A 27,091-nucleotide genomic window follows, 5' to 3' on the forward strand; every position below is an offset into this window, starting at 1 on the left:
TTATTTATCTTTGTTATTTATTAGATGTAAAATCGCCCGCCGCGTAGGTAGCATATTATTATGCTAGACCCGTAGTAAGGTCGTCATAGCAAGATCGTAGCAGAGGTAAAGACTATTGTTATGCTACGTTGCTACGATGACGTGACACTAGGTAAATATAAGCACGTTTAAGCTAATTAGTACTAAGAATACACTTTTGAATTATTGTTAAATGAAACGAGTTTTGTTTATTGGCAACAATTAAGTAAATATCTTTGAACTGGGCGCGTTTGGAACCCTCGTAGCTTTAGTTTTAAGTTTGCGTAATAATTATCACCACTATATCTTACAAATCCAACATCTGACTATCAAAGGGAGTAATTTTATTACCTATTTTGAATAAATCATTTGACTTTGACTTTGACTTTTAAGGGTTCCGTACCTCAAAAGAAAAAATAAGGAACCCTAACAGGATCGCTTCATTGTCTGACTCTGTCTGTCTGTCCGTCTGTCCGTCTGCCTGTCGTGTCTGTCAAGAAAACCTATAATACTAACTTTCCTAATCATGAAATTTGGTAGGTAGGTAGGCCGTGTAGCACAAGTAAAGGAATAAATCCGAAAACCGTGAATTTGTGGTTACATCACAAAAAACAATCAAAATGTATTTTCAACTTTAAAGTAACATAACTAAGTACCTATACCAATTGAGATATTGTATGAAAGGACTTTACCCGTACCGTACCTTTATTTATTTTTATGCATAATGTTTTTTGATTTATCGTGCTTAATGTCGCAAAATACCCGAGTACGGAACCCTCGGTGCGCGAGTCTGACTGCGAGTCTTTTTCTTGGCTGGTTTTTTTCTTTTATTAATTAACGGTTAAGGGCAGGTTGCAACTATTGACATCATATAAAGTGCCCTAGTTTTCTTCTACATTTAATTAGTATTGACCTGTTTATATTTCTGAAGACATCGTACTAGATACGTAGCTAGGTAGGTTAGGTAGGTACTTACCTTTTTGGGCTCTATATTTTAGTATGCAAAATGTGAATTTTACGGTAAGTAAAAACTAGATAGTAAGAAAATATTTATGATATGAAATACTTACTTAAAATTAATTTGGAAGAAAAATCTAGCTTGAATATTTGATTTAATTGAGTTTGTTAAATTATTAAAATTTAAAATGTATCTAAATGTAGTTATGTGAATGTAAAATAACTAAATCACAACACTATTCACACTTTTATATGTTAGGTAGGTATTAAACATTCATACGTTGTTTTAACAACTTTTACTGGAACGTCGATGACGGCAGCAACGGCAACTGCGGAGGGCGGCAGGCGGGTGCCAGCAAGCAGTACGGCCGCTAAATGCCGCAAAGAGCATTCCTCCATCCCGCTTACACCTACGGCATCCGCGCACCTCTCGCTCGCGCCGGCGCGAACACGTGTTTATTTGTATGTTTTATCCTTCGGCGGCTTTAAACCCAACCCACCCCGACCGCAAAGTGCGCTCCGCCGCCCGCCGCGCCCGCGCCGTCGCCGTCTCTCGCTGCCGCCAGCCCGCCACCGCTGCCGCGCCACCGACTACCGACTCGCCCGCGAAACTTGCTCTGAAGTCGACGGGCGCGGACGTACTCCGCGTATTAATAGCCACGAGCGGACACCGCAACCGAGCGGTTCCGCACACCATACGCTGACGCGAGTCGCATCACGACCGCGCGCTACGACGCACGCACCCACACGCGGACGGGGCGCCACGAAAACCCGAAAAGCGAATTGCATCCTCGCTCCCCAAATAACAAAAAAGTTCTCGAAAGCGAGAGCCACGTGCGTATCGTAAATACGGAGCGCAAAAAGTGCCGTCATTGAAACTAGTGAAAAGTTTTTTCGCCGCGCGGGGGAGACACCCCTCTGTACCGGAAAAAATCGGCCCCTCGCGTCCCCGCCCGCCGAACCTTTCATTCACCGGGAAAAAAGTGTGGCAAGGCCGTGTGACGTCACATCTAGTGGCCACGCGTTCGTTCCCTAGCAACGTGTCGCATCTCACGATAGGGTCCTCGAAGGAAGTGTTCCGCGGGTGCAAGATGGTGCCGAGTGACACGGGGTCGGTGTGGATGTGACCAGTGTGGAGTGGGAAGTGCGATGTAGCGGGTGCGGACACAGTGGACTCCATGTGCAGCACGCAGCGCGCGCGGGTTGCGAGGATGCACCTCACGGGCGCGTCCACCGGAGCCGTGTCGCCCGACACCAGCTCCACGCTTCTCCACGAGACTTACACGAAGATGACTTCGGACATCCTCGCGGAGAGGACGCTGGGGGACTTTCTGTCGGAGCACCCGGGGGAGCTCGTGAGGACGGGCAGTCCGCACTTCGTCTGCACCGTGTTGCCGCCTCACTGGCGGTCGAACAAGACGTTGCCGGTTGCGTTCAAAGTTGTGGCGCTAGGTGATGTGGGGGACGGCACGCTGGTCACGGTGAGGGCGGGTAACGACGAGAACTGCTGCGCCGAGCTGAGGAACAGCTCGGCGGTGATGAAGAACCAGGTGGCGAAGTTCAACGACCTGAGATTCGTCGGCCGTAGTGGTCGCGGTGAGTGCTGAAGGTGCAGTTATTGTTACACAATGAGTATCTTTACACTGTATCTTTGTACTGTCACTTTATATGTGATATTAGATATCTGTTACATTTGAGGGTGTTGGGTACGTTTAGATACATTGGCTACTCATCTTCAAATATAGGCCTAAATGTAAGTCCAACTTTTGTAATCAAAATGTTAAAGTACTTAACTATGTAACTTCTATTCCAAAACACAGCATTTGTTTTTGTTACCAAAAAAATGAATCTAAGTTGTCGTTTGCAAAGTAGGTACAGTTTGTATTTTCAACTGTTCTTGGAATCACCACTAAACATTAAGGACGAACACCTGTTACGACAAACAGAAATAAAAATTCAAAGTCTGCGCCACTGAACCTCCAATATGTAAATAACACCGGTACGCATAGTCACGATAGGGGCTTCTTTAGAGGACATATTGTGTCATACTCAACCTTAATACGTTGGTACAGTGGAAAGTGATAATGCAGTCTAAGGTGGAAACGGGCTAACCTGGAGGAGTATGGCAGTTTTTATTAGACCCACTTGGTTTCTACACGGCATCGTGCCGGAACGCTAAATCGCTTGTCCGCACGGCTTTGCCGGTAGGGTGGTAACGAAGTCTCCCACCAGACATTTTTCTTAGTATACCTATTACAAAATATAATACAAATGACTACATCTCAAACTGAACTCCGCCGCTGTATACCGCAGCGCCGGTTTACGAAAAAGTATTCTACTGAGAAGAAACCGGCAAGAAACTCGGCAGCAACTCTTTTCAAAAAGACAACATTATAAAATAATACACGACTGCCCGAAAAAGGAGTGTAATGTTTTCAGAGTTCACGTATGTGAGTTTCCTCAGTCCGCAATAACTTTTAAATGACTGAGCAGATTTGGATGTGATCGTTAGAATCCTTACATCATTCCAACTGAGACAGGCTAAAAATTCAAATTTCAATATGACGGGGCAGTCGTGTTTTTTTTTTTTAATTATTACTTCTTAATGATTCAATTCAATGAAACATGCATATGATAGAATCTCCCTGAAAGTGATTTCGTGGTAAAAAGTCCTTCCCCGGGATGTAAGCTAACTCTGTACCAAATTTCATCAAAATCGGTTGAACTGTTGGGCCGTGAAAAGCTAGCAGACAGACAGACAGACGGACACACTTTCGCATTTGTAATATTAGTATGGATAGTTTAGATGTGCAGCACCATATTGCCTCGTCAAGACTGAAGAGTTTCTTGTAATTTTTTTGTCTCGGTAATGATGTCTACCTATATGTAAAGATACTACAATAAGGATCAGTTCAGTGGAAGTAACTTTAAGATCTGTTACAAGATTTGACTTTTTTAGGGTTCCGTTGCCGAATGGCAAAAAACGGAACGCTTATAGATTCGTCATGTCTGTCTGTCTGTCGGTGTGTCACAGCCACTTTTTTCTGAAACTATAAGAGCTTGTTGAAACTTGGTAAGTAGATGTACCTATTCTGTGAACCGCATTAAGATTTAATGACACAAAAATAGAAAAAAAACAATAAATTTTGGGGTTCCGCATACTTGACACAACTTGACTTGTTACAACTGAAACTCAATTGCGCGTCTTTGCCCGTAAGGCGATAATTAACCACGGCCGAAGTCGCCCACTAGACAAAAATACAAACAACATTATTATGACAGTGAAACTAAATGAAACTTATACAAAACGATTTTAAAGAAAACATAACAAACAAATTAGTATTCAAACAAGAAATTCAAAGTTAACTCTACCCTAATAATGTCATTCATTCAAATGTTACAAACAAAGTTTGTGAAAGCGTACGATTGAGAAGAGATCAAAACTTTTTGCGAGGTGCTTAAAAAGTTCTCAATGTCAAATAGGGCGGAATGTCCGGAACCGCCCTACACTGCCCGCCCTTTCTTAAGAAATAACATGAATGAAATAGGACTTCTTAAAATTTTGTTGTTTTTGCGCAGATTCGTTCTAGTGAGTTTTCAATATATTTTTTTTAACAGCCTAATATGCGAGTGACCCTTAGTTGCGTCTGTCGAATGAAATAAAAAATCACGAAATCTCAGAAACTACAAACCTGAAATTTGGAAGGTAGGTTTTATCTAGGGCGTATATGGCGTATCAGCTAAGAAACGGTTTCGAGAAAATCCACCGCTACGAGGGTTCAATTTGGGTGAGATAGATGTGAAAGTTCTATGTTTTTGAAATTAGGTAGCTACATGAAAGTCGGCATCTAAGTATAAATTATGAGTTAAAATCATTAACTCTATAAGCATTTTGTGAAAATCACCCCAAGGGGGATAAAATAGGGGATACAGTTTGTATGGAAAAAATTATTTACTGTCATTAATAACTTGAAGAGAGAAGAGGGATATAAACCCAACTTTTCCACAAAATAGTATTACCAAAAAATCCATCGCGTGCACCATTGTCAGGTGGGACTTTGCGTGTAAAAGTCAGCCGTAACAACACGGCTTCTGTCATAAGTTTTAATGTCTTCGAAAATTGGAACAAGTTGGAACGATCCTTGTTTGAAAAACATAAACGGTGCAAATTTTTACTTACCTACTTGGTTCTATGTGAGCCGATGTATAAAATTTTTAAAAGCGATTTTACATTGAATACAAAAATAACATAACTCAAAATTGGCAGTTCTGAGTTACAACTACATCTGCGATAAATACAAGTTCCTTTGAAGATATCCTCGTCTTGATAACATCTATGATGAGTTTATACTTTCTCGTTTACATACAGTAATTTACATAGTAATCTACTCTAGTTTCCTATTAGTTACTGCTTTAGATACCTAAGGATATTAAAAATTTCTGCTGCTGGATTTCACTATAAACGTATTAATGCTTTATGGGTAACACTCATATGTATCTCTCACCACGCAGCCTTGCACTTTCCTAAGGTAAAGTCAGTCTTTCTCGGAGAAAATATCTACGTAAGTACATGATTTTCTGCTCGACCTCGATCTCACGTAATGAGAAGAGATATTTTAGTTTGCTCAGCTGAATTCATATGGCAATCAGCCTTAGGCTCAGCGCAGTCTGACCACTGGGAGTGAGTCGTGAGTTAGAAGTTGAGACAGGACTAGTAAGTAGATTAGAGACGCAGTGCAATTTCAACTGTATGTCAAAGTAAAAAGTTGAGTTTAAGTTGATAAAAACACATTATAGCTGCGCTTCACCATTCCACTCCGTTAGTGTGCCTCGCTGAGCTTGCGCCTCAATCGATATCAAAATGGCGTCGTACTTGCTCACAACTGTTAGTGCTAAAACTTGGCTGGTACGGCTGTTGATAAAGCGTCATTTTAGAAAAGATTCATTGACTGACCCAGCTGTTTTCAATCCCGGGCACGCACCTGTAACTTTTCGGAGTTATGTGCGTTTTAAGCAATCAAATATCACTGGATTTAAAGATGAAGGAAAACATCGTGAGGAAACCTACATGCCTGAGAGTCTCCATAATGTTCTCGATGGTGTGTGAAGTCAATCAATTAGCACTAAGTCAGAGTAGTAGATTATGACCAAGTTAGAAGATGCCAAATCTTCTCATTCTGAGAGGAGACCGGTGCTCAGTAGTGAGCCAGCAATAGGTTGATCATGATGATGATGAATCCAGCCCGGAGTCGCCCTGTCAAACCCACACCAGAACGGTCGTTGAAACGTTACAAAATGACTAAATTATTGTTGCGCTATCAATTCTAACCAAAACAATTAAACCGGCCTATCTAAATCATAATAGCTAGTGTGAACCGACGTGACACCACAATGCATAGTTACGTAACTTGCGGGCCGCGCTTAGTTAGCACAACTACCCCGAAACCGAGAGGCAACCATAAATGAAATGGTAGTTTTCCGCGGCTAACCGGGCGCGGCCGGGTCGCTCGCCGGTTAACCGGGCCCGCTGCGGCCACGTTATGGTTGACAAGGGCCTGTTACGGCCGCCGACCGCGTGCGTGCCACAGCCTACACGATGTTTGCGTGTACCGCCTACCGCCGCGACCGATCGCAACTTTACTTTTCACTTTTGAAAGGGGACTCACGCACGCTATGATTTAAAATTTTACTTACTATTGGGTATTCTATTTTAAGACGATTTCCCGAAATAAAAGGAGTGTAATGTTGTCAGGGTTCATGTATGTAGGTATGTATGTCGCTCGCCGGTTAACCGGACCCGCTGCGGCCACGATGTTCGCATGTATCGACTACCGCCTCGCCGCCGCGACCGATCGCAACTTTACACTTTGGAAAAGGCGGATCGCTACAGCTATAAACTAAATTTTGATTTTGAAAAGAAAACTTCCTTAGATCAACTTAGACGCGCTAGGCGATTTCAGAATACTTAGGTAAAAACATGGTAAAATGGGTACGAATGTTCTTGAAATCCTGCGATCCCCGAATCGCGTTTCGGCATCGATAAGTAGTACACTATCTTCCATTGTATTCAGTAAAGAAATAGTTTTATATGTTTTGATTACGATTGCTAAATAGATTACGGTAAAAAGTGTCGGTAGTAATATTTGACGCTTCGCTGCTTGATGTAATAAGTAAGTATGAAACAACGTATACATAAAACTGGGATGCAATAGTAATGAAAGCGAGGTCGGAGCGCCACAATATATTCGTATAAAGAATTTCTTCAAAGGAAATTTTTTATTCAAATGGCTCTGCGACCGCAGGCGTGGCCCCGCCTCCACGGAAGACGTTGCTTTTCCGACATTTTCTATTGGACGGCGCGGGGAGGCGGTGTCTTCTTCTTCGAGACCAACTTTTCATTTGCAAAACTCTGAAATATTGCCGGATTAAAACACTGCGCGGAAGTTGGCTTGCGGTTTCTGGATTCGCTCGTTTTATTTTTTCATTCGGATCTTTCATTACTTCAGTACCTACCGTAAAATATATTCAGTAGAGTTATTTAGAAGGTCTGGGGATATTAAGTTAAGGTAGTTCTTACATTTAGATTATAGTAAAAGTTTAGCACTTGTTCATTTTGTAGTACCTATGTAAGATCGTCAATTTTGAATTAAATTTCCTAATTATTTTGAATTTTTTCTTATGGACTAAGAGCCAGCGCATCAGACCTTCGTTATTTTATAAAAGCTGAAAGTGTCTCTGCGTATTGGCCCCAACACAGGGAGGAACGATCAGCGACTGCAAAGTTTGGATCATATGGTGCCTTTGGGAGATATAACAGCTTATAAACGTGTCAAAATAAATCTTACGTCAGTGTACCTATCTATTAAGTCAAATTTTTTTTACATTTTCGTCGGTGCAGTATCTATTAGAAATCACGTCACACTTATTACCGTGGCAACCTCCTGCCAGACGCCCTTAAAGTTTAATAATTTGTTAAAATTAAGTTAAATAAGTTATTGGGGACAAAAGCAGCAGATAAATTTTCAGCTTTTATAAAATAACGAGAGTCTGGCACCCGCTGGCTCTCTCTCTATTATTTTTTTCTTTTTTCTTTTGGTTTTCTTAAATTTATCGATTCTTAAAAGTTTGTACTTATCATTTAATAGGCATAATAATATAATGAATTATAAATTAATAAAAAAATCCTTTCTGTTTGTCCATCCATCCACCAGAGCCTAGGTAGGTAATAACTTCTGAATGAACATAATTCCTTCAAATTCACAAATAATAGGCATTAGGTATGTAATTATGACCCAAAGCCCAAAGTTAAACAAAAATTGAAGAGAATAGAAACATGGAGGGCAAGAATGTTATTTTTTTTGCTTAATTTATAAGTTTATCGCTTATACATTAAGCCAAAAAAATAAAATTCTGGATATTCTAAAGGGTAACGTTAAAAATAACTTTTTAAAGTTAATCAAAAAACAATTTTATTATTTTTTAAATTTTTCCATTTATTTTTTGAAAATCACAGTTTCTAGTTTCCCTTACAAAGTTTCCCGTTTGCCAATATAGGCATGAACTAGAATGAGGTCTTAATCCGGGCCAACCACAAGAAAATACCTAAGTACTTAGGTACCTTATAAAATTTCGATTTCTAAAGAAACCCCAACATATTATTCTTACTTTGAAGCACACGATGAACCTCTTGACGGGCTAAGTTTTGTTGAAGGGCGCCCTCTACCACAATGCTCGAATAATTAATGCGGAGGCCAGATTAGACAATACCTACCTAGACCTAAGTAGATACGTAGTAGGTATAAGTTGGTACGTAGATAGGCATTAAAATATCGCCGTAAATGAGTTTACACTATCAACGCAGCCTCAACCAGACTAGTTGTAGGTTATAAATAAGTTGGTACGTAGATAGCTTATACCTATCAATGGCGTCAAAGGTCAAAGGGATAGGTACAAGTATACATAGTGTCGCTGCCTTAACATACCTTCTTTCATACTTAAAAATTAAGAACACGATGCAACTTTTAAAGCACTAAGTCCGGTTGAAGAGCGCGTTCTACGACAGTGTTTGAATAATTAATGCATAAGACAGACTAGAGATAACCATCGAGACCTGAGTACAACGTAGGTAATGTGCAGCAAGCGATTAATATCGTCACAACATAAGCCGTAAATGAGTTTACAGATCAACGCAGCAACTTGGTTGACATCAGCTAATTAATTGCGTCAACAACGAACGGTCAAACGGATATAGGCATAGGATTGCTGACTCAGTAAACATACCTTCTTTCTTACGTCGCGTCAATTCGATATACTTACAATAGTAACAATTTGAAGTACAATAGTAATACAATATTAGTAAGTATACTGTAGTGCACTGTTGAGAGGTATAAGTCCCGCAAATTGCTATTGTGCTGGAACCATGTATCATTAACATCGAAATGACGTCGATAAAAAATAGCATACCTATCCAGTATCCACTCTGCAGTACTTTAACTACAGCCATGAAAAAAAATATGTCGATCCATTGCTCCGTTGCTAAAAGCCGGAAAATGGACGGAAAAGTGTTCTATCCCTAACTTAACTTGCAAACTTACAATAACTGTCTCTGTTTTTTCTGCATACTAAGTTTAATTTTCAATAATTTTGAGTTAAGTAGGTACGTCGATGTTCTTGCCAACCAGCGATTAGTCGTGTGAATAAAATGTCAAAAATAAAACAATATTAATTTAAAATATGTTCAGTTATTATCATTATCTTTATCAACCCACCGGCTCTCTACTGAGTACGGGTCTTCTCTTAGAATGAGAAAGGTTCAGACATAGTGCACAACGCTGGCCAAATGCGGATTGACAGACATCACATAATATTTTACTGTGGATATATCTTAGGCATGTAGGTTTTTCTTCACCGTTAAAGCAAGTGATATTTAAAGAAAACGCTTTTCTTACCTTGCTTAATCCTATTTCCTCTAGCCTCCTATCTGGTCCTAATTTCCTAATGCTTACTCTTAAGTACTCTAATTCACTATTTATATTACTTAAATGTTTTTCCATTAAGTCTATACACTGTCCATTTTCTCAATAGTTTTTACAATAAATCTATACTGTTCATTTTCTCACCGCACTTCCCGCACTTTACGCACTTTCCGCACTTTACGCGCACATCACTTTAATTGTCACACATTATACTCGACTCTCCTCTCGATCTCCTCTCGTAGACATCCGCTCCTGCAGCCTCCTTATAAAGTCCGCTCTCACTCCTTCATTAATCCAGTTCCTGTGGCATTGTCTGTATTTAGCAACTCCTATAAAAATAGCTGCTGCGCTGCATATCGCCAATATTGCTGCCATCATTATATTGTTTGTGTACATGGGGTGGTCCATGTTGGAGTCTCCATTTTGTGATATCACCTCTTTGTTCTCGCATACACACTTGGAGCACTTTGGTCCCATTTTTGTAATTATTTTAATGTTATTCCCGACACGTGTTGCTATCGCGGTGCGAGCGGCCGCTACTCCCCGTGCAAAAGTCCGCTCGCTGTCACGGTCGCCATGTGATGTTGTCGTTGGAGGTTCCGTAGAGTGGATAGATGTGTAAATCAAACACGTGTGAGCTGTTCTATGTCCCGTTTATTACTGCTACTCAATACTAATACATAACCCCACTACAACATAACTCCGAAAAGGAGTCAAATTATATCTAGGCAAGCGCGCTCCATCTTAGGCTGCATCATCATTTGCCACCAGGTCTTGATTATAGCCAAGTGCTAGTCTGTAAATTAAAAAAAAGTCAGAGGTGAGTGCCCGGGATCCAACGCCAGACCTCCCGAATAGGAGTAGGCCGACGCGACGTCTTAATCACTATCACTACGTTTCAGTACGTTTCAGTACTCAGCCGTAAGTACGACAGGAATATTAATTCAGTCAATTAGCGTGTACGTAAGCATTAGCACGTCGTTACGTCGGACGTCGTAATCGGCGCGACTGACACGGTAAGGCGTGTATTTGACAGCTGTCAAATTGGATTGCATCCAGCTATTAGGAGATGTCGTCGGCGTCGCTCGAAAGCGGTAGGTTTGTGTGGATGCGACTGTACAATTTAATTTAGCAGGTTAAATATTTTAAACACAGTATAGGCAGGTGAAGGCAGGTGGATATTTTGAATTAGATATTTTAATTTTGGGTAATGAAAGTTTACTTTTTAGGTAGATTCTCAAAAAGTGATCTCGAGGAGAAAAATACTGTATTAAAACCTCATTAAATTATCAAAATTGGATGCTTTAATTTGAGAGGGATTGCCCTCTGATTGGCAAATTGGCAATATTAACCATTTATCTTCATCATCATTGTCATAATCAACCGATAGATGCTAGACATAGGTCTGTAGGAATTTCCACACGCCATGGTCTTGCGACGCCTGAATATAGCGACTCCCTGCGACTTGTTTTATGTCCGCCCTGTTGTTGCCTGTCCGCCTAGTGAGGAGGGGTCAGAAGACGTAGGTTCGAATCCTGCCAGTCCGCAATTTTTGATATGTATATAAAATTATTTAGAAAATTCCTTGAAGTGTAGGTTTCCTTGAAGATTATAAAAATTATAAAATACTACTTGATGCCCGCGACTTCGTCCGCGTGGATTTAGGTTTTTAAAAATCCCGTGGGAACTCTTTAATTTTTCCGGGATAAAAAGTAGCCTACGTCCTTCCCCGGGATATGAGCCAACTCTGTAGATAATTTCATCAAAATCGGTTAAACTGTTGGACCGTGAAAAGCTAGCAGACAGACAGATACACTTTCGAATTTATAATATTAGTAATGCAGCCAGTATTCTTGGCACCATTCCACGCGGTCATGATTTATATAGTTATTAGATAAGGCTAGCTTTAAGTTTTATTGTAATATTATACATTAAAAAAAAAAAAAAAAAAATAATAATAATATTAGTTTGGATTTTCAATTACAATAAGATGAGTGATTTGATTTTGTTTTGGCTTCCAATCACTCGTTTCTTTGCGTATTCTGGTAACAACGTCGCGTCGATGCGAGTAAATTGCTGGGTGGAAGTACTTAGTGGCAAGTGACGGTAAGCACTGTTCGTACAGTTTAGTTGCTAATTGCGTCATATGTACCGGTTACGGCTACGTTAATGCTTTCACGCGACAAGCTAGCAAGGTTAATGTCTAAAATTAATTCATAGATACATTCAATCTTAAAGTACTTAAAGCTGAGGCATATACATTTTAACTGCCACACCCATTCCAAACTAGCCTGCGTCATCACTTACCACCAGATGAGATCGCAGTCAAGGGATTTGTAAGTATGATAAAAATATATATGTATGTCGGAGAACAGGAGGATGGCTGATAATTATTATTCATCTTTAGCCGACATCAGAAGGTAGTAATTAATAAGTAGGTACTTTAATCCATGTTCTTTACAAATAGTTCTCAGTAACGTATCGCACATGGAAACCATCAACGTAACACAACCAGATCACCCTAACCTAACCCTACCTATGGTCGCCTCCAACCACCCCTCACAGCGACCCCTCACCTCACTCTAAACTAGCTAACCTAAGCTAAACACTACATCGTGTGATTAGGGCGCAATTGCTATTGCAACCTCTCAATCAAGTCACGACCTACTCCGTTATCTAATCATCTCAAGGTAATCAATCACAACTTCATGAACGCTCTTAAAAGGATCATTGCATCGACTCTCTTACGATCTAAACCAGATCTTATAATTGACTTCTCATTACTAATTCAGAATATCGCAATAGCTCTACCTTCTCCACTCTGTGCACATCTGCATACAGAACACCATAGCATCGTGCGCCACACGCGCCACGACTACTATATCCACCCAAATAAGCGATCACAACAGAAACCAGGTAGAATGTAAGCTATTCGATCTCATGGGCAACTCATTGTCTAATCCATTTCAACATTACAAGAGAGTCATCAATGATTCTTTACCAACCGGGTTATACGATTCTAAAGCGGGTACCTACTATCAAAGTTAACTTCAAGTTACTATCACACTAAACTATCACTTCAAACTAATCATTATCTCAACTGCCGGTATATCTCCAATTACACTAAATCACTAGCGTCTGCAGAAATAACCTTAACGGATGTCCTTATAATAATCTATCCACTGAGCCAAACGTTAACTCACGAATTACTCTAATATTCACCAATAATTAGTATTCCATATTCGTCAAACAACTACGCGAACATTATTAATAGTGCTTTGCAGACAAAGTCACCGGATGGCACTAGATGTTACGATTTAACACAATGTACATTAGCATCGAACAATTACTGTTCTAACTATATCACAATCACCGAATTAAATATCACGATTAAGAAACTACCTACCTATCTCAAAGAATAATAATTAGCTAAGCTATAATCTGATACTTAATTAATTTAACGCGAGAGAAAATTGTGAACGTCAACAAAATTCGTGCGTGTCAAAGTCCAACTCTGACAACTAAAATAAAGATGGCTACCTTCCGTAGAGTAAAGCTCATACGTTTCTTTTCACGGAGTGTACATACAGTAAGAACTCTTTCAATATCGACCCTCCAATATGTATATGGGGTAAAAAATAAATAAAAAAACATACGGATTGGAGTAGAGCTTGGCTGCGTCCGCACTCCACAGCGCAGTACGCGGCCGAAAGTGATGAACATTGGCCTGTAGAATGACATTTCATCTTTGTAGAGCGTTGTCTCTGTCACTCATACCCATATGATGTTTTGTCGGCCACAACGACCTAGACAGTGCTCTTCAAATCTGCTAGCCCCTTCTTAAGATCGATGTTCATCATTTTAGGCCGCGTAATGTACCTACACTCTATGTTTGATGTATCTAAATAAATAAAGGAAAAGCTCAAATTACTGGATGGATTGGGTAGAAAAGCATGCATTCGTACAGTACGCTGCAGAAAATATAGTACATCGTCCTTTAGAAAGAGATAGCGCTTTTGTAGAGCGTTGTCTCTGTCGTTCAGACCGACAAAACGTCACATAGGTATGAGTGACAGAGACAACGCTCTACGAAGCCGAAATGTCTTTCTAAAGGCCGATGTACAATATTTCTGCCAGCTACTGTATAAGCATTGTATAAGCACCGTTTCTTTCCACTGAAAGTATTTTTGTCACGTCGCACCCCTAGATTAAAACAATTTCAACTCAAAAACCTCGCCCTTGAGATAACCTTATTTTCTGATCCCTAACTCGATTATTATCTATACGAGAACTGTTATAACTTATTTGAATAAAATAACAAAAGTAGGTACGACCCATGCATTAAAAATGTGTCCCAGTAACTTACCGTAGGCGTTAAAGCGCATAATAAAATCATGTCGTACATAAATCAATCTGGAAACAAAACGTCCGTCGTTTAGCGTGCGAATGTCACAAGACGGGCAAGTGTGGAAGTTGCGAGCTCGTAAACGTGCCGTGAGCTGGAGCATTTAGTGATAGTATTTATTTAGGCACCGCGACTGGTACGGGATCGTCACTCTAAACTCGATTGTTTTCATGATCGGTTAACGTTGCTCAATCCCTTTAGCACAAAAATTTATCATATTTGCACGTTTGCTTTGTATTACAAATTAAAAAATCATGACCCACATAAATCAATCTGGAAACAAAACGTCCGTCGTTTAGCGTGCGAATGTCACAAGACGGGCAAGTGTGGAAGTTGCGAGCTCGTAAACGTGCCGTGAGCTGGAGCATTTAGTGATAGTATTTATTTAGGCACCGCGACTGGTACGGGATCGTCACTCTAAACTCGATTGTTTTCATGATCGGTTAACGTTGCTCAATCCCTTTAGCACAAAAATTTATCATATTTGCACGTTTGCTTTGTATTACAAATTAAAAAATCATGACCCACATAAATCAATCTGGAAACAAGACGTCCGTCGTTTAGCCTGCGAATGTCACAAGACGAGCGAGTGTGGAAGTTGCGAGCTTTTTGCCACTTTGCGTTGTATGACCAATCACAATCACAAAAATGGTTTGATACCTATACGACGATCTATACTTAGACGAAATAATTGTGAGCTTGTTTAAAACCATGTGGTAGAGGTGGTATTAAACAGTAGGTACATGTAGGTATTTACCCTTAAAACCAATGTATGTATTTCCACTTTGAGATTGCACTAGCTTTTTCCCGCGACTTCATCCACGATGGACTACACAAATTTTGAACCCTATTTTACCCCCTTAGGGGTTAAACTTTTAAAAATCCTTTTTTAACGGATGTCTACTTCATAATACCAAACTAAGTAGGTACCTGTTTGCCAAAATTCAGCCCGATCCATTTAGTAGTTTGAGGTGTGCGTTGATAGATCAGTTAGTCAGTCAGTCAGCTTTTGCTTTTATATATGTATAAGACTAGCTTATGCCGACGACTTCATCCGCGTAGACTACTTAAATTTCGAACCCCTATTTTACCCCCTTAGGGGTTGAATTTGTTTGAAGTAGTTTGAGCTGTGCGTTGATAGATCAGACAGTCAGTCAATCCTTTTATGTATTTAGAAGATGGCCAATCTTTAAGGTATGAGTGTCACGAGAGTAGATAACAAATTTGAGTTCGTGACAGAACTTCAAAAAAACAAAACTGTGTAGTACCCCTGTTCCGTGAGTACCCCCCAAAAATCGTAATTATAGGTATACCAACTGTATAAAAAGTGCTCCAGTAACATAAATTATCAGTTTGCTTACACCAGGACCTACGCAATAAACGACCTAAATCAAGTCACCCATAAATCAATCTCAAAAACGAAAGCGTCCGTCATTTAGCATGCGAGTGTCACAAGATGGGGTGAGTGAGGAAATTGTGAACTCGTAAAGCGTGCCGTGAGCTAGAACATTAGGAAGGGGTTATTTATTTAGGCGCGGTGTACAGTGGCACGCCGCGGCTGGTACTGACTATACGGATCGTCGCTTATAACTGGTTTGATTTGATAGTTTAATAACACCTGATTTGATTTGATGGTTTAATAATACAACATGAACTATACAGAGAAAGACATAGGCTACTTTTAATCCCGGAAAATCCACACAAAAATCACAAAGAGCTTCCACAAAAATCTAGACCACGTGGACAAAGTCGCGGGCAACATTTTTTTTAAATAACATTCGAATCAAAATCGACCGTAAAACAAAAATTCATGGACACTCCATTCTTAATACCTAAAACTCACTCCATTCACTCCAATGTGAGGGTGCTAGCCTCTTCACGGGTCACGAGTTCGAGTCTGATTTGGTGGGGTCAAAATATATTGAACTAGATGATGCCCGCGACTTCGTCTGCGTGGATTTCGGTTTTTAATAATCCCGTGGGAACTCTTTGATTTTTCGGGATATAATGTAGCCTATGTCCTTCCCCGGGATGCAAGCTATCTCTGTACCAAATTTCGTTAAAATCGGGTGAACGGGTGGGCCGTGAAAGGCTAGCAGACAGACAGACAGACTTTCGCATTTATAATATAAGTATGGATTAGTTTTTCTGTCTAAAACATTTCACCTGTGCATTCTAAAACAGATTTGTATTTATTTTTATGCATCATAGTTTTTGAATTATTGTGCAAAATGTCGAAAAAATAGACTGTAGTACGGATACCTCGTTGCGCGAGCTTGACTCGCACTTGGCCGGTTTTTCAATATCACTATAATGATTTTGATATCAACCCCACCAGCTACCTTATTTCGCCATTAGGTACCACTCGCCATACTCCTCAGTTTCTAAAATCTCTGTACAGTAGGTACGCGGCAGAAAGTATCTACTTGTACATCCGCCTTTAGAATGACAAGCCGGCTGTGTAGAGCGTTGTGTTTATCACTCATTCCTGTATGACGTTTTGGCTGTCTCACTGACAGAGACAATGCTCTACAAATCTGCTATCTTCTTCTAAAGGTCGATGTACATTACTTTCTGCCGCGTACTGTAAACGACTTTGTCGCCCCGCTTGTACCACTAGGTACAGTTAGCTCATAACTCATAACGTCTATATATCCGAATGACAACCTATAATCTGAATAGTGATCTGATAATTTATTAGGCAAAGCATTTCTTGTCACGCTGATCTGACGTGATAAGGTCGTGCGCATTAGTAATACAGTATATCCATACTTCCATACTAATTATAAATACGAAAGTGTGTCTGTCTGTCGGTCGGCTAGCTTTTCACGGCCTATCCGTTCAACCGATTTTGACGAAGTTTGGTACAAAGATACCTTGCATCCTGAGGAAGGACATAGGCTACTAGCGGAATACGAGGTAAGCTACTCACATGGTGTGAAAACTATCTTCAAGAAAGATCATACAGGGTAAGGGTTGGTGACGCTGATAGTTTTCCAGTTCAGGTAACGGAAGGAACGGCTCAAGGTTCTGTACTGGGACCCCTGCACTACCTTACCTACGTAAATAGTCTTCCCAATATCATAAAAAAGTGTGAGATCTACCAATTTGCTGATGGTCACATGACTCTGGATTGGTGCTCAATGCCAGCAAAACTAAGGTAATATACATTAGTACTAGCCAAAATAGAAGCTCGTATAAGCCTAAACTAATAGCACATAATCACCATTGCCTCCATGTGAACACCGCTAACAATCGAACACCTTGTACATGTGATGCAATCGACGTAGTCGACAAGCACACATACCTTGGGCTTGTGATTGACAATCGACTCAACTGGATAGACCACGTTAACCATGTGTGCGACAGGCTTAGAGGAATTCTAGCTAAATTTTCTCTAATAAAATACAAAATACCATACAAAACACTGTTATTACTGTACACATCTTTGGCTGAATCAGTTATATCCTACGGATTGTCAAGCTACGGAAGAACGTACAAAACTCATCTTGATAAAATATTTGCACTTCAAATGCGGATCCTAAAGCAAATAGTTCCAAATAAAATAAAATTAGCCTATAAAGATGACTACCGTAAGCTATTTGCTTTCTGCAAAATAATACCTGTACATGAAAAAACAGAACTGACATTATTACATGAACAATATTTTAATGAAGACTTAAGAAAAGTACAGATCCCATATTCAGCCCGAAGAATTGACTACCCTAAACTCCTATTACCTAAATATAACAACTTATATGGAAAAAGAAGGCTAAATTACGTCGTACCTAACCTAATTAACCAGCTTCCAAAGTCACTCACCGACGTCATAAATCGTAAAAATATAAAATTTAAACTAAAAGAATACTATCAACAAATTATAATATCGAAATACAATAATTAAACTTTAAAACATGTCATCAATATCAATTAATATCGAATTTATAAATAAGTACTCTATGAATTAAAAGAATACCATCTATAACTAACACTTACTAATAAAACTAATACCTAACTTATACTACTACTTTATAGTTACTAATAATACTAATAACTAAACTTACTAATAATACTAATAACTTGCCAATAACATTCACCAAAATCAATCACACATTAGCAAAATATTAATGGATATATTGCACTTAAATAAAATAATCACCCTGTACCAGAATTTAAACATCATACACGAAGTAGTGTGCACAGAACACTATTACTCCTACCGTAGTGTGAGTGAGCGTCTTACGCTCGTCATATTGTGTTACTATTCCGCTGTGATATAAATAACGAACTTTTTCTTACCTACCTACATTTATCTATAAATTTAATGATTGTGTTTTTACCTACTAAGTATATTTAGTTTAAAATAACCTACATTTAGTTCAATGTTGTTAGTTTATATAAGTAAGTATTGTTATTTAGCTTTAAGTATTATACCATTAAATTAATGTGCTACGTGTACCTATCTACTGTCGACGGCATTGGTGTACGGAAAAACTTATGATTTAAAGTTTATGATTACACCTAAACTTATTGTAAAATGTACATATTCTTCCTAAATAAATAAATTATTTATTATTATTATTATTATTATTATCCCGGAAAAACAAAGAGTTCCCACGGGATTTAAAAAAATCTAAATCCACGCAGATAAAGCGCTTTATTTCCGTGCCTATAATTTACTTAATATTATGTATTTATAACCTTAACCTGATCACATTGGTACACACCACACATATCATGACACAAAACACGAGTATTCCCATAAGTGTTAACGACGGGGGCCTCTCGAGCGTTAATAAACTCCGATAGGCCGCAACAAGCCGGCTCGTGTACGACCTCCATTTTTAACGAGCACACACCGTTCCCGCAGAAAGTAGCCTACACATGAAATCACGTATGAATGAGGCTTTTTTCAGTTTTTTCGCGTGAAGCCAGCGGCGTGCCGCTTCAGGCCCCATTAAAGCTTACATGTCACTCTCCTCCCTCGCCCCATTCCCCGGCCCGGGGTGGAAAAATCAGAAAATCGGTATTGGCTGCATCCCGCAGCGAGCGGCCAAAGCGCTCTACAATACAGCTTTGACGGACGGTCATTTAATATTAACTGTGGTTTTTCCGCAGATGGAAATGTTTTTTTTATTGCCGGCGTTATACTGTGATGAAGTGGTTGGCCTGTTGTTCGTGACGCGCTCTGATATGTTGTGGATGAGTTGCCCTTTTATGCTCTCCACTTTGATGCGTCATTTCGCGTCAAGTGCTTATTTGTTCGGTATTTTGATAGTTGGCGTTATTGCAGTTGTGATGGCCATTACTATAATTTAATTTATTACTCGTACTCGTACAAAGTTCGAAACGCTATATACATATGTATATTTGATCTCTATCATACACAACCTATCGGGATTGAATTTTTTAACCGGCGCACGAAAATTGAAAACAAACCCGCAATAAATTTTAACTTTTCGAACAAGTGATCAAAATCAAACTATAAAAAGTGGACGCTGGCGAAAAGAGTAGCGACCACAGATTGAATTTATTGCTTCCACTCATTCCGAGTAAAAAGTTTGCACAAATATTTTAAGGCTTGATCGAATTCATAGTTCAATTACATACAACTTCAGAGAACTACATATTTTGATCGTCATTATAAACTTAATTTATATTATAATACTAGATGATGCAGACACTTAGTCGCATAGGTAAGTTAACGTTTTTTAAAAATCCCGTGCGAACTCAGATTTTCTAGCATAAATAGTATCCTATATTTCTCTCCAGGATGCAAGTTATCCCTGTAGTCTCTATTCCAAATACCTAAGTAGATGATGCCCGCGAGTTCTTCGGCAAGGATTGACTGATTTTAAAAATTAATTTTCTGGGATAAAAACCAGCCTATATAAGTCCTGGTATGTTATCTACCTATCTCAAGGTATACCCGTCAAAATTTGTTAAACGGATGGGCCGCGAAAAGCTAGCAGACACACAGACATACTACACACTTTCGAATTTATAATTTTAGTATGGATCATTAGATCTGCGGTTTAGTGCATTTATCAATAAATCTTTCATAATTTTTTTAAATATCTTATTTGTATTGTTGCAGGGAAATCCTTCACATTGACGATAACAGTATCAACATCGCCGCCCCAAGTGACGACATACAACAAAGCGATCAAAGTCACCGTGGACGGGCCACGGGAACCTCGTTCCAAAACCAGTTAGTATTATATCTAGCTCACTCGGACTAGAAATGCGTTTTGCAAAACGAATTTCTAATCAAATTTGTTCACGGACAACTTTTTTGCTGTCTATCTCAATTTTTCCGACTTTTATAGTCAGTAAGTAGTTAGGTAGGTATAATATGTGCCTATTTACTCAAAAATAAATCGGCGTTTATTGGCATTGCAAATTTATATCTTAAAAGGTCTACCACGATAACCGTGTTTTAGCTATATGTCGACAAGATTAGGTAGGTTTTTATTGTTTCTTCTGAAATGAGACCTAGCTTTTTACATATTATTTAAATCAAATTTTTACGCAGGGTAAAAGTCTGCAAGGAGTGATTAATCTAATAACTTTTATCCCAATGTCTTGAGTCCCACGAATGTTCTCACGGGATTAAATCTAGGTATTTCAATTTTCTGTCAGTTTTATGATAAACATTCTTTTATCTACTCTTCTTGGTCTAAATTTTAGTTAGTCGGTGGAAAGACTTCCTAGTTTAACAACAGTATAAAGAGTAACCATTGAAATAATATTCATTAAAAACGTTTGTAAACATACAAACGTTTGCGGTTTTGGTTGGTTGTTTTGTTATTTAGATTGTTGAAAATTACTACATTTTCACGACAGTGTTAGTCCTAATTGAAAATGGTTTGACTAAACTAAAAATTGCTATAATGGGACAAATTAGATTTCCCATCTCACTAGCTCGGAAAGTTTTCTTTGTCCTTCGAAATATCCCTGGAAAAGTCCATTTTGACCGCTAGCGTGAAGAAGTCATTTAAAATTCCGTCTAGTACAAACTGTATGAGTATGTTCATATAGTTTGTACTAGATGGAATTTTCATTCATTCATTTCATTCGGAATCTCATCTGTATTTTCTTCGCTTATAGACTACAGGAAACGCACAATTACTTTGAATTCCCTTAAACAAAATGTACCTACAATTAATAGCACAAGCCTTGGCATAGAGTTGAGTGAAGCAATCTAAATAGTTGGTAGCTAGGTGACGGAAACAAATGACTAGCAAGGGAACGGCTGCTTAAGCCTGCCCGATCAATGGCATTAAAATGATTATCGTACCTACCTACTTGGAATAGTCACAACTCCCGACCTTTTGTAGCTAATATTATAAATGCGAAAGTGTGTCTGTCTGTCTTTCTGCCTGTCTCTCTGTCTGCCGGCCTTTCACGGCCCATCCGTTCAACCGATTTTGACGAAATTTGGTACAGAAATTGGTTGCATCCCGGGGAAGGACATAGGCTACTTTTTATCCCGGAAAATCAATGAATTCCCACGGGACTTTTCAAAACCTAAATCCACGCGGACGGAGTCGCGCACATCATCTAGTCATAAATAAATCATCTAGCACCATCAAAAATGAATAAAAGAGTTGTTTATTGCATACATGGAAATTGGAAATATAAATAACTTTTTAATTATCTATTATATTAGGTATCTGTCAAGCCATACTTAACTAACCATAAGAAGACCAATTATCTTTTTTGACAAACTAAAACTTACCTAGAGTAGATGCTAACTAAAACTAAAAACATTATATTTTATAGCTATTAATCAGGCTAGTACCCCAGCTTGGGTTACCTTTAGTTAAATTTTTTGAAAATTCCTTAAACCGGCCTTCTCTAGGTATCTCCTAATAGTGTCGATTTTAGCCTCACTCTAAGTATATATCCTATATAATTTGAAGCTTTTACTGAAAAAAAGTTCATCTTCTTACCATCCGAACTATCTCGCCATTGAAAAATGTAAAGGATCTGTACCCCTTCACCAGACGAATGTGAGGGCACAAAGGAAGGCTGTAATGAATCGGTTGTTTAATTAATTAGTCAAGAAAGGGCCCGGGTTAACCCCCCCACGCCCGTGTGTGCATGCCCTGCATATTGATTTATTATGCCAGCCTCCGCGCGATAAATTATTTAATTCTAAGTTCCGAAGGTTCACATCTATGCGAACATGTGGGGATATTAATGACTTGAAAGATTCCTGTAAATGGCCCGTGAAGGAGGCGCTGTTTTGGATGTTCTGTCTGGATATGCGTGTGTTTAAATCGAATAATTGTTTGAAGAATGTTTGAAGACAATTTGACTGAAGATATATAATATAGCTAAATGTCTTACAGCTATACGGAGGTGTTAAGTTATTTCTTTTTCACATGGGTACGAGTTAACCATCGACATAAACCTATACCTATTTTAATGTACGATACCATTCAGTGCAGGCATAGTTACATTATTAGGCTTCAAATATGTAGTTGCGCTTTGCTTTTAACCCAACCATTAGCTATATCTGATGTGATCGTTACCAAATTTTCTGTGACCCCGCCGGTCTATAACAACTTTGAAGTCGGAAAAATTATTACACTAAGTATAGGTATACTGACACAATCTTGATGACAAAACAACTACAAATAAGACCACGACTGCAGCAAAATATCAAATCACACAGTCCCTTTCCTACCATAAAATTACTGTATTAGATCTAAGTATGTATATCGAAATATTTACCTATATTTTACAACATGTAAAAACGCTAAAAGTTACGACATGAATTGCTTTGAAATAATTTTCTTTCTTCCTTCCTTTAAAAGTGGTCAGTTTCATTAATTATGTCTTAACCCGATGATTTTAGATACCTATCTGTTTTGAGGATACAAGTACAACTATCATAATCGATCTAAAATCTATAACCAGATACAAGCGCTGCACATCCCTTCCCTATTTTTACCATCCCGTGGGTGGCTCGCTTTACGGCCGCAGTAGCCGCCTACAGTTTAATAATCGGGCGGACTATTAACAATGTTTTTCTTAAGGCAGCTATTTCGGATGCGCCGGCACCGGACCACCCGCGCGCATGGCGGTGTGCGTTTGGTTTATGCGACTAATTCACTGAAATGGACATCTACAATTACGCTGGAAAAGGTGTGCCATATCAAATGATAGTTATTTTTGTGACGAATAAAAGTACCTCACCGACCGTACGGGGAATTAAAATTATAGAGCAAGACCCCAAGACCGCCGGACCTTACTTATTTTCTGAGAAACGAAATGTTAGTGTGTACCTACTTTTATCGTACGCATATATTTGCTCGCTTGTGTTGAGGGCCAATCTAAAGATATCAATTCTAAAGATACGTAAAAAATACTTACTTTGCTTAAAGTCTGAGTACCTAATGATTTTTATGTATATTTCCTGAATATCTTAAACATATAAAAGGAAAAGGTGACTGACTGACTGACTGATCTATCAACGCACAGCTCAAACTACTCGACAGATCGGGCTGAAATTTGGCATGCAGATAGATATTATGACATAGGCATCCGCTAAGAAAGGATTTTTGAAAATTCAATTGCTAAGGGGGTGAAATAGGGGTTTGAAATTTGTGTAGTCCACGCGGACGAAGTCGCGAGCATAAGCTAGTCATAATATGAAAATGGGATCTTAGACCATTAACACTGTCACTGTGTGTGTGTTTTTTCGTGTTGACACAATGTTGACAGGAGTCTCAGTCATCACTAACATTTAGTTCGAGTACGCTCACATGACGCTCACACTGCTGCTATCAGTACGAAAATGACGAAAATCAAGTTGCTACAAAAACAGTTCGGCAATCGAGCGTAACAGGTCCAGCGACTTTGTATTAGTATAGAGGTCAGTGGACTAACTTGGTTGTTTACTTCACACGTATTTGTGTGAGATGTTGATGGTGTTATTATCATATTTAGGGGTATTTTACATTGAATCAGTTTAATATAAAAAAACATTGTTTATAACTATTCTATTAGTTATCTTTAGACATGGAAAAAATATAACGTTGAATAATAGTAAAAAATTAAAAGTATAAAATTTCACTATTAAATTAGAGCAATTCATCCCGAAGCTTAATATCTACTAGACCGGACAAGTGACTGAACTTATTCTAAAGCAAGACTAACTAGTTGAAAATACTTGGAATAATAAATCTAACTAGACCGGACGCCACCCCAGTGTAATCCTTTAATCAGGTCCACAGTAGCCCTTGCCGGCACCCTATTTTTCCCTCCCATCTATAACATACCCCCCCTTTTCACCCACACGACCCCTCAAACGGTGCAAATGACAGTTTCTAATTCCAACTTGCCATGAAAGTGTGTAATTGTTGCGCTGTTGATTTATACATTGAATCTTTTACGCGGAAAATATGTGTGTGTGTGATGATAATATGTATGTGTGTGAGCATCAGATTTCAATTGTTTTCTGATGTGTGTGTCTGTCAACTCAAGTGTAAATAAGTGTACAATAGCCGGCAAGATATAATATTGTATATCGACTTTTATAATGAGATTTCGGCTGTGTAGAGCGTTGTCTATGTCACTCATACTTACCTATGTGACGTTTTGTCGGTCTCAACGACAAAGACAGCTGTCTACAAAACCTCTCTCTCTCTCTAAAGGTCGATGTACAATGTTTTCAGCCGGTTACTGTAATAAATGTTTTGTGTTAATTTTTTGCATTTACATGAGTCCCACCTTCTATCTTTCTTGTTTATGTTTCTGGGGATTAAGTAGGTACATGTCTAACTAATAACAGATGAAGAAAGAAAATAATATGTATCTGTAAATAGTATGTATTGTTGCCAAGAGTCACTGGTAGAGATCTCATAGAAATAATATTAAAAGTGCTTCCATGTCCACTTCTTATCGCTTTTCTTTTTTACTAGATATTTATTAACTAATGGATGAGGAAGGCAGATGATCGTGTGAAGGCCTATGTCCAGCTGTGGACGTAAACAGGCTAATTGATTGATTGATTGATTGATTGATTCCTACCTATCCAAGAAAGTATTTGATAAAAGGTAAAATAATTCAAGGGCCTATCTAGATAATACAAAGGCAAATCGCTCTTAGGCAAAGATATAGGATAGGCTTTATTAGGAGACAAATTCTACATGATTGTGTCGATACCTCGTAGGTGTCACCCTTTCGCATTCCGATCGCGCGAAACACGGGACGAGACACAGGTAGGTAGGTACAATACCTAAAGGTAGACACGTCGGATATACGCTATAGGACATAGGTGATTACGGATTCCTTTAAATTATTCCGCTTTTTCAGCTACTCTTGCATATCTTTAAAGAGAAAAATGTATTTTTATTATTGTAAAATGTCTACCTATAGCAAACTGGACCTATTTAAAATGAACTAGATGATGCCCGCGTGGATTTAGGTTTTTAAAAATCCCGTAGGAACTCTTTAATTTTCCGGGATAAAAAGTAGCCTATGTCTTTTTCCGGTATGTAAGCTAATTCTGTACCAAATTTCATCAAAATCGGTCAAATTGCTGGGCCTTGAAAAGCTAGCAAACAGACAGACAGACACACTTTCGCATTTATAATATTAGTATGGAAATCACGCATGATAGTTTAAACGCTAAAATGGACCCTGGGGGTAGAGGGATGGAGGGGGACATTTCTTGGTTGGAAAACAAGGCGTAGGTACTTACCTAAAAAATAATACTGATAATGATTCTGAAAATTATTTTTCATCATTATCATGATCAACCCATGACCGGTTCACTACAGAGCACGAGTCTTCTCTCAAATCGACCTCGATCAATTCGACGACCTCCCTGGCGCAGTCGTGAGCGCTGTGGTCTTATTAGTGGGAAGGTCCCGGGTTCGATTCCTGGCAGGGGTTTGGAATTTTATAATTTCTAAATTTCTGGTCTGGTCTGGTGGGAGGCTTCGGCCGCGGCTAGCTACCACCCTACCGGCAAAGCCGTGCTGCCAAGCGATTTAGCGTTCCGGTACGATGCCGTGTAGAAACGAGAGGGGTACTAGGGGTAAAGGGGTTTAATAAAAACTGCCATATCCCTTCCAGGTTAGCCCGCTATCATCTTAGACTGCATCATCACTTACCATCAGGTGAGATTGCAGTCAAGGGCTAACTTGTATCTGAATTTAAAAAAAAAATGAGAAGGGTTTTGGCCATAGTCTACCACGCTCGCCAAGTGTGGATTGGCAGACTTCACACATCTTTGAGAACATTATGGAGACCTCTCAGGCATGCAGATTTCCTCACGATGTTTTCCTTCACCATCAAAGCAAGAGATATATTATAGTAAAATTACGCACATTACTCCTAAAAGAAAGAGGTGGGTGCCCAGGATCGAACGGCGGTTAAGGCGGACGTTTTAACCACAAGGCTATCACAGCTACACGAAAATCGATTCTCTAAACTTTTTGTTTATGAATGAATTTGATATTTAGCATTACCTAACCTAACCTAATTAGAAACTACTAATAAAACATGGTATAAGTCCCGCAAATTGCTTATACGCGTGGCCGCCATTTTAGTGACGTCAGCACTAGACTGAAGTTTCGAGCTGATGGTATTTAAATTTACGTCAAATGACGTCAAAATGACTTCATTTCGATGTTAATGAGACATGCTTCCAGCGCAATAGCAATTTGCGGGACTTATATCTGCGATTAGAGACCAATAACTTATCTGTCAGCTTAAA

At 39.0% G+C, this 27,091-nt stretch overlaps 2 protein-coding genes across 3 annotated transcripts in view; both read left to right on the forward strand.

Annotated features, from left to right (window-relative positions):
- Positions 1–27,091, forward strand: part of LOC117991492 (carboxypeptidase A1-like) — a 253,318-nt gene that overhangs the window by 137,018 nt on the left and 89,209 nt on the right. The window lies entirely within an intron of this gene.
- RunxA (Runt related A) overlaps positions 1,716–27,091 on the forward strand; it is a 39,439-nt gene continuing 14,063 nt past the window's right edge. For both annotated transcript variants that reach the window (XM_034978875.2, XM_069504823.1), the window contains exons 1-2: positions 1,716–2,571; positions 20,453–20,566. In XM_034978875.2, the coding sequence (XP_034834766.1) occupies positions 2,154–2,571; positions 20,453–20,566 (532 nt within the window). In that variant the 5' untranslated portion in view covers positions 1,716–2,153. The remainder of the gene's footprint in view (positions 2,572–20,452; positions 20,567–27,091) is intronic.

This window comes from Maniola hyperantus, chromosome 19, assembly GCF_902806685.2.
Source record: "Maniola hyperantus chromosome 19, iAphHyp1.2, whole genome shotgun sequence".
Taxonomy (NCBI): Eukaryota; Metazoa; Arthropoda; class Insecta; order Lepidoptera; family Nymphalidae; genus Maniola; species Maniola hyperantus.